This window comes from Rhinatrema bivittatum, chromosome 4, assembly GCF_901001135.1.
Source record: "Rhinatrema bivittatum chromosome 4, aRhiBiv1.1, whole genome shotgun sequence".
Taxonomy (NCBI): domain Eukaryota; kingdom Metazoa; phylum Chordata; class Amphibia; order Gymnophiona; family Rhinatrematidae; genus Rhinatrema; species Rhinatrema bivittatum.
In genome coordinates this window covers 344981074-344990404 of record NC_042618.1, presented here as the reverse complement: position 1 = coordinate 344990404, position 9331 = coordinate 344981074, and the positions used below count along the sequence as shown (strand labels likewise).

The window sequence follows — 9331 nt, the reverse complement described above, 5'->3', positions numbered from 1 at the left end:
TCTGAGGGCATTTCCATTCATACAGTCCCTTCTTTTTTGCTAGAAGTGGTTTCAATGTTTCATTTACAGCAATCAGCGGAATTACCGTTATTCAGGAGGTCTGATTCTAGAAATGGATCAGAAGAGCTCCATGATGTGTGTAAGACACTTTTGCAGTATTTGAAGGTGAACAATGTTTTTTATCTGTGGAACCATTTGCTTCTGCTGTTTAGTGGGCATAAAAAAGGTCAGATGGCCTTAAAGGCTACGAATGCAAAATACATTAAGGAAGTGATCACATCAACCTACATTTTCAAAGGTTTTAAAGTGCAAGAGGGATTCAGGGCTCATTCTACTAGGAGCCCAGACGACCACATGGGCAGAGTATCAGTTTGTGTTGCTACAAAAGATTTTTAGGGCTGTTACATGGTCCTCATTGGATTCCTATTCTAGACATTATTGTCTGGAAGTATGTTATAGTCACCACTCGCAGGACGGTCCAACGAGCGGCTTCACTCACCAAGACACCAGCCAGATGCTGTCATTCCTCATGGGAGGGTAATGCTGCCACTCCTCTTCTGCCTCTAGCCATGCACACGTGGTACACGCCAACTTATGAGGACCCTGCGGTGGGAATCCTGAGTTTTGGCACTTCCTGATGACATCACACAGCCAGGTATTTAAACCCTGGCCCTGAATCACAGTTTTTCCTCAGTAAAGGTCCTGGTTACGGTTCTGCTTCAGTTCTGCTTCAAATTTTCAGCCCTGTTTCCAGTCTTCAACCCTTGCTCCGTTCCAGCCTTCAAGCTTTGGTCCACTCCAGTCTTCAAGCTTTACTCTGCTCCAACTTTTGAGTCTTCCTCTGTTTTAGCCAAGTCTTCAGCAACCTTGTCTCTGTCAAGCTTTCAGCTTCTGCCCTATCCCCAGCGTAGCCCCTGGGTTTCTGTCATAGCCTGACCTGTGAAAAGATTTGCTTACCCTTTGTTGGCGCAAACCTTAAGGCCCAGCCCTTGAGTTTGTGCTAATTGCACCACGGCAAGATGGGTTCACACTCACATCATTTGCAACAGATTGCTGAGGCCATGAGCTCGGTGAACGTGTCCCCGCAATGGACCATTGCAGCCTTGGCCAATTAGATGCAGGAGCAAAATATGGAATTGATAGGTCTGCTGCACCAGTTCATGCAACAGGCCCAGCAACAACTTGAACAAGTTAAAAATTCACTACAGACTGTGTCTCAGCACTTAGATATCATACAAACCCTATGTCTGGCTTCTGTCCCAGTTCCAGCTCTGGCAAATCCTGCACCAGTACCCATCTGGACCGGGGAATCCAAGATTCAACTTCCACCACCTCCGGGGTATAGTGGCAATCCCAAAGAGTGCAGAGGATTCCTCAACATGTGCAATATGCATTTTGAATTATAGTTGGCTCATTTGTTTTCTGACTGTGTCAAAATTACATATATCTTCTCCTTATTAGATGGCCCTGCACTTGCCTGGGCTTCTCCCTTGTGGGAACAAGATGACTTTACTCAACAATTTCACCTGATCTGTGACCAACCCGGGCATGTTTCATCTGCCACCATGGAACTCCTTCGTTTTCACCAAGACACCCGCTTAGTTGGCGAATATGCAGTTGAATTTCGTACTCTAGCCTCTGAGCTTGGTTGGGGCGAAGATAGCCAAACCGTCATTTTCTGGCAAGGATTATCCAGGAGAATAAAAGATGTACTAGAATCTCGGGACCTTCCTTCGTCCCTCAAAACACTTATCACCCTGGCTATTCATATAGACTTGAGATTCCAGAAAAAAAGACCTCTAGGTGAACCTCTTCTGTGGCTCCCAGACCTCTGGAAAGGCCGACACCGCCTGTGGCAGGATGCTGCCAACTCTGCCCGATACTGTCTCTAGGCGTGCACACGTCTGCCCCAAACTTAAAGGACCTGTGATGGGAAATCTCCCGATGATGTCTCTGCCTTCAGCCCATACAAGGGTCTTGCTCCCATCAATCCACGTCTTGGCAATAGGTCGACTACCTTCAGTACAGTAAGTTGCCTCAGCATGTTCCTGTGTTCTTGGTCTTCGTCTTGGCAGCCCCTGGTCTTTTTTCCTGAGTTCTTTCCTGAGTTCTTCAGTCCTTCATCTTCGTCTTGTGGTCAGTCTTCAGTTCTTCAGTGACTTCTCTTGCCCGTCTGTGCTGTTTCTCGCCTCCCTATCCATCCTGTCTTCCCTCGGATGAATCTCTCTGGTTCGGACATTGGCTTGCTTGACTCTCGACTATGATTGAACTTTGCCTGCCACTGACCACTGCCTGATTCTCGTCTGCAACTGAACTCCACCTGCCACTGACCACTGCCTGACTTTCTACCAAGCCTGAATGCCACCTGCCCTGACTGCTGTCAGCCTTTGACTACACGACTGCTCCACCTGCTCTGGACCCTGGCCTGTGACTCATCCATCACAATGGATCTCCACCTTGTCAACAGAGGCCTGCGCCTAACTCCTGCCATCCCCGGCACCCGAGGGTTCAACATAGGTGAAGCTCAGTTGGGCCTCAGCCATAGCCTGCTCCGCCAGCTGATGGTGGAGACCTGCAGGGCTCCTCCCTGCAAGTTGCACCAACTCCACCTCTTTCCAAGGGTCCATGCCCACAACAGTTGCAATTGGCAGCAGATAAAGACACCCAGATTTAGATAATCTACCCATTTTCCCCACTTAAAATACCATGTACCATACTTGAACTCCCATTTTTCTCTTGTTTTCCCACTACCAAGGATACTCTGAATGTTTCCCACCCTTTCTTGAATTCAGATATCACTTCCCCCCACCACATCTCTTTGGAGGCTGGTTAAATGCATCCACCACCACAGTTGTTTATTATTTTGTAGGAATTTTGCAAAGTCATTAAATTCAGCCTGATGACTTTTCTGTGCTATGGTTTTCCTTCTGTAATAACAAAATGGAAACATATGCATCAAGCTGTAGGGCTGACTAGGTCGTAAGATATAGGCTGAGGCAGTCTGGATTTTGTTCTTTCACTAGGAAAAGGAACATATCAAGTTCACACCCACAATAGGCCAAACACTAGGTCTGCCACAGTCTGCATCAGGACTAAGAGTCATTTGGTAACCCTATTGGGCTCCAGATGCCAAACACATTGGGGCTTTCTGTGCAGGAGCAGCCCAAATTAACTAATGTGAGATGATGGCTGTGTCTTTACCAGCGTACAAAGCTGAATATGAATCTAGTTCTTCATGAGTAGGGCCCTGGGAGAAGTGTTTATATTTGGAAGTAGAAGGATTGTATAGTAGACAGGAGATGCATTTAATACAATTAAATTTGGCTTTACAAATAAGCCAATGATCCTGTGTTTGGCTCTGCCTTATCAGGCTTGTTTCAGTTTACCTGTGGACTCAGGTAAAACAGATGCAGAAAGCAGCTTTCCAAGGATCAAGGCAGTCTTTTTTAAGAATGACTAAGGCTTTGGCACGAGTGGTCAGAATTGCTAGAGGTTTAAGCAGTATTACCCAGGTTCCAAATGGTTAAAAATGAAAACAATGTGTATTCATGGGGCAGAAGGGAAGAGGAGATCATCTATGTTGGATTTTTCAACTTCCTTCTATCTTCCTCCAGGTGGGGTCAGAGCTGCAATTCCTTCTGTATAATCTCCTGCAGTTTGAATTTCTGAACCTAAAAATCAGGACCAGAGGAGGAAAGGAAACAGTTAGTTTAAGATAAGAAACTGAAATAAAATCTATGTCAGGAGCTCCTGTGAACCAAGCACTTAAGACTACCTCAAAACCATCTCAGCAGTAAAAGGCCAGCACTGCCAGGGCTCCTTGCACGCTCAACTACCCAGGTCTTGGCTCTGTCGCTCCTATTCCTACATTTCACATTTGAATATTTATTTAAGGTGGATGCTGGTGGGGGGTGGAAGGTGTGCACGCATGCTGGGTTTTATACATCTCCTCCGATGCAGTCCAGATGTTACAGCTGCCGATTATATACAATTACTCTGCATAGATTAAAGATGATTCTGAAGATGATTAGTAAGGTGCTGAAGTCGGAAAGAGGATTTTCGGGAGCATGGCACACTTTCTTCTCAGGACTAAAGTAAAAAAAACAAACAAGAGTTTTGTTTTTCTAACTGCAGCCTAAGAGATGAAAGATTTGTTTTTGGCACTGTTGGCTGTTTAAAGGAGAGACCTCGGAGATCATGTACTCTCCACTTACCCAAATACATCCAGGCTGGAGACTCACCTTGCCAGAGATAGTGACAGGAAATTCCTTCAGAAACACTATGTAACGTGGTATCTTGAAATGGGAGATCTGTAATACAAGAAGATAAAAAAAATAAATCATAAATTAACTCAATCCAAGACCACATTCAGCAAATGCCAAAATAATCTGGCAACAGCAGCCGCAACACCTCGAACCCAATTGGCTTTAGGGGATTAAAACGATAATGACCACAAGACTGAGTTTTATTTCAGTGGGTAGAAACTTTGCTAAATTAGTGATGGGGCAAGATTAAATCACTCTATTAAAATGCCTAATTGGGGTGCAATGTGTCTGTACATCAGAATGCCACAGTACAACTATGAATTTCAGCCTGCTGGTCATATCTTCATACACTCAGTCGCTTACAGATAATCTTTTTTTGTATTTGTACTTTTTTGTTTTGGGGGGAAAAGTAACATATGTAGGACTGGCCATTACCCAATGTTTAGAAATGCAGAAACTCACCAAGCAAACTGGACGAAAAGATATAGTGAAACTAATAAAGGTACAAAGAAGGGTGACCAAAATGGTAAAGGGGATGGAACAGCGCTCCATGAGGAAAGGCTAAAGAGAATTGGGCTGTTCAGTTTGGAGAAGAGACAGATGAGGGGAGAAATGATAGAGGTCCATAAAATCACAAGTGGGGTGGAACTAGCAAACAAAATAAATTGTTTATTCTTTCAAAAAATAAAGAGACCAGGGGATACCCCCCCTGAAGTTACTAAGTAGCACATTTAACACAAATTGGAGAAAATATTTTTTCACTCAACACACAGTTAAGTACTGGAATTGATTGCCAGAGGATGTGGTAAAGGCAGTTAGTACAGCTGAATTTAAAAAAGGTTTGGATAAGTTCCTGGAGGAAAAGTCCATAAATTGTTATTAGCCAGGTAGACTTGGGGAAAGCCACTGCTTATCCCTGGGCATAAGCAGTATAGAATCTGTCTGCTATTTGGGATCCTGCCAGATACTTATGACCTGGATTGGCCATTGCTGGAAACAGAATACTGGCCTTGATATTTATTTATTTATTTATTTAACGTGTTTTGTTAACCGTCGTTTGGTTTCGCCATCAGAACGGTTTACAGTGCTCGTGAAATAATCATGGTTACAAAAATCAACGTAGCAAAATGTCATCTGGACTGAAAGTTTTGGGGTTTTATTGTTAGTTGAGTACATATACAATAATTATTACATATTAACAGTCTACTATCACAGCGATGTTCATATATGTGGTAATGTTGATATAAATAAAAAAGAAACAGTTGATAGATATAGGCTGGGGGTAGTAAGTGAGGTCAGTTGCACATTGTCTTAGGTGTTCAAGTGGTGGGAGTTATTTCATTGATTGAGGGACGGAGCGTTTTTCTTGGTGTTGTGTTGCTTGGTTGATTGGTGGTCTTGTTGAATGAGTGAGTTTGAGTAGGATCTGGTGAAAAGCCAGGTTTTCAGGTCTTTTTTGAAAATTTTGGTGCTTGGTTGATTTCTTATTTCCATTGGTATTGCGTTCCATATTGTGAGGATGGCGATGGATATGGCTCTCTCTCGGGGTGTGTTTAGTTTTGTGGTTCTGGCGTGAGGGATTTTGAGGAGGCCTTTGTTCGTTGAGTGTAGGTTCCATTTTGGAGCGTGGATTACGATGGATTTGCTTAGCCAGTTGTTTTGATGTCCTTGGATTATTTTATACAGGATTGTAAGTACTTTGTTTTCTATACTGTTTTTTATTGGGAGCCAGTGTAGAGAGATGAGGGTTGGTGTAATGTGCTCATGTTTTTATGATCCAGTCAGAATTCTGGCGGCAGTGTTCTGTAGGATCTGTAGAGGGTGGATGGTGGTAAGTGGTAGGCCAAGGAGTAGCGCGTTGCAGTAGTCTAGGTTGGAGAAGATGAGTAGTTGCAAAACTGTTCTGAAGACATCTTGTGCAAGGAAGGGTTTGAGACGTCTGAGCGTTAGTAGTTTGTGGTATCCCTCCTTTATTTTGTTGGTTATGTGGGTTTTGAATGAAAGTTCTTTGTCTACTGTGATTCCTAGATTTCGCGTATGAGTTACAGGTGAGATTAAGGTATTTGGGTTTTCTGTTTTGAGCGGTAAAATAGGGGTGTTGTTGTTTTTTTTTGTTGAGGATGATTAACTCAGTTTTTTCTATGTTTATTATGAGTTTCAGGTCAGTTAGATGCTGTTTGATTTCTGAGAGATAGATAGTTGTTTTCTCATATGTATCTTCCAGCATATTCTGTATAGGGACCAGTATTTGTATATCGTCAGCGTACAGAAAATGGGTTAAACCAAGGCGTTCTAGTGCGTGATATAGCAAATGTTGCTTACCTGTAACAGGTGTTCTCACAGGACAGCAGGATGTTAGTCCTCACATATGGGTGACATCACAGGATGGAGCCCTGTACGGAAAACTTTTCTGTCAAAGTTTCTATAAAGCTTTGACTGACACTGGCCCACTGAGTGCACTGAGCATGCTCAGCCTGCAATTATCCCTGTGAGCCACAGGTGTCTCCCTCAGTCTCGTCTTATAGCTAAAAGTGCAAGCGAGACTAAAATAAAAGTAAAAACGTATACGGACCCAACTCCGCGGGGTGGCGGGTGGGTTTTGTGAGGATTAACATCCTGCTGTCCTGTGAGAACACCTGTTACAGGTAAGCAACATTTGCTTTCTCACAGGACAAGCAGGATGGTAGTCCTCACATATGGGTGAGTACCGAGCTGAGGATGCCCGAGAGTGCACCAAATGCACCCAAGATGCGCGAAAGGCGCAGTGACGGGGGTGGAATTTGGAACGGAGGGCATCCTGAAACCCTTAATGAGTTGGTGGAAGGATGTTGGGTAGTTAAACTGAAAAGAATAAGAGTAGACAGACTGGCCAAACATGGAGCATGCCGGCTAGTCGTATCTAAGCAATAATGGCTGCGAAGATATGGAGAGAGCTCCAGGTTGCAGCCTGATAAATATGTACAAGCAGCACCAGCAAAGGGAAGCTATTGAGGCTGGGACGGACGCAACAGAGTGTGGTTACGCACAGTGTTGTAGTGAAATGCCTGCTTGTTGGTAGAGAGATACAGACCGTCAATTAGGAGGAATAGGTCTGTTTGCCCACTGGAACTCGCAGCTTGTCTCTTGCCACAGAAGGAAATAATTAGGTGTAATTCCTATGGAGTGTAATGCGATCTAGATAGAATGCAAGAGCACTATTACAGTCCAAGGAGTGGAAAAAAAAACCCTCTCGCTTTGGTGAAAGAGAGGTGTTGGAAAAATGGGCAGAGTATATTCTGAGTAAGGTGAGATGCAATGTCTACCTTAAGAAGGATATGAAGTTGAATACGTAAAACCACTCGGTCACAGAGGAACGCAGGGTCGGATGAGTATGTAACAAGGTGTGTAACTCACTGACCCTGTTGGCAGAAGTGACATTTATGAGGGAAAGAATTTCCCATGCTAAACTGTGAAATGAGAGGAATGGAAAGGCTCGAACAGAGAACGTATGAGACTTATAAGCATGAGATATATGTTCCATTCCGTGACTAGTGAAAATAGAGGCAGCTTGATCAGTGGATAATCCATGGTAAGCTGACTCAGAAGGGGTTTATCGTTAATCGGGTATCCCCACTCCCAAATGATACACCAATTGGAACAGAGGTGTACCTATGTGGAGGATGTCTGGGGAGCAGAATCCGAGGGAGCAAGAGAAAAAAGTGGTGTAGAAAAAGGAAAAAGGGTAATACCCTTTTGTATGCATCATGTGGTAAATCATGCCATTTTGAATGGTAGGATTTATGTGTGGAATGTTTTGTGATGCTACCAGTACCTAAGAACATCAGTGAGTCTACGATTTGAGACTGACTTGTGAGAAGGCGAATTGGTTACTGGTGTGATAGATTGAGAAGTATGGGAAGCATACTGGTCTCAGCCAGGACGTGGGTCTGAGGAACAGTGAACCCCGTCCTGGTTCAGCATTAGAAGAGTGCTGGCTATAAGAGGCAGCAGAAGAGACACATTTAAGAGGCCCTTGATGGAAAAAAGGCGTCTATGGGAATGCATTGGAAACATGTGTAGGGAGTAGAATCTGTGCACCATATGGTTCGATTCGGACACAGAGGGTAAGTTTGGTTGACCTCAGCGCTAGAAGATTTTCCCGTTACACATGTAGTTCGAGACCATTTGAGAGGATGGAATCCTATATGGAGAAGGTCTGCTATTGCATTCGGTAAGTCTCTTAGATAAGTGGCCCGAGGATGCATGGAGTGAGCAAGGGCCAAGGGTAGAGCTGCGCAGCTTTCTTGCAGAGCAGCTAAGAGGTTGTGCGTGCTTGTGTGTTGGAAAGCACATTGTCCCTATGCTGTCTGTCTGTATGCACACAGATTTGTTGCAGAGGCAGTATTGGAAGGCATAAGGGTACAACTCATGGCTTCAAGCTCCAGGAAGTTAATGTGAAATTGTGCCTGGAGCGGAATATATACATATTGGGTTGAGAAGATTTTAGGTCAAACTTTACAACCCTGAGTAAATGCGAGCATGAGCAGGACCAGACTAGGTTTTGGTTCTAGATCTGCAATATGGATGAGGGACAAAAGCGGTTGAACAGCTTAGACCCACTGATAATGGAATTTCACTGAATCTAACCCATAGGAGTTTTGGATCTATGAGGAAAGTGCATAGTGAAAAAACCCCATGGCCCAACAATGAAGAATTGAGGGGCTGGGGTTATGGAATACGCGTGCAGGGACATGTAGGAATTTATTAGAATGTCTGCACGGTTGCTGGACAGGAAGGTCATTGTGACTGTGGTGTCCAGAAGTGTTGTATAAGGGATTTATGGCAGTGACAGTAGTCCCAGGCAATAATTTTATAGTGAGTCATGAAGAAGTTAGAGCTCCTTGTGTGGACTGACTGTGGTTATGCAGCCATCCATGCAAGGAAAAGTGTGAATAATGCTGTACTCCGTAGAGAAACAGCAGTCACCGATAGTGATTCAATGAAATATCCCAGTTGCCGAAGCTGGTGCAACCGGCAGAGCTTGGGATTGTAATATTGTTGTCTCACCATGAAGCACATAGAAAGGT

General features: G+C 44.1%; 1 protein-coding gene across 4 annotated transcripts in view; it reads right to left on the bottom strand.

Moving 5' to 3' along the window:
* Positions 1 to 2829: 2829 nt before the first annotated feature.
* Positions 2830 to 9331, bottom strand: part of LOC115090928 (acyl-CoA synthetase family member 2, mitochondrial-like) — a 140933-nt gene continuing 134431 nt past the window's right edge. For all 4 annotated transcript variants that reach the window (XM_029600619.1, XM_029600615.1, XM_029600617.1 and 1 more), the window contains exons 15-16: positions 4242 to 4310; positions 2830 to 3671 (exon numbers count right to left, since the gene is read on the bottom strand). In XM_029600619.1, coding sequence (XP_029456479.1) covers positions 3621 to 3671; positions 4242 to 4310 — 120 coding nt within the window. In that variant the 3' untranslated portion in view covers positions 2830 to 3620. The remainder of the gene's footprint in view (positions 3672 to 4241; positions 4311 to 9331) is intronic.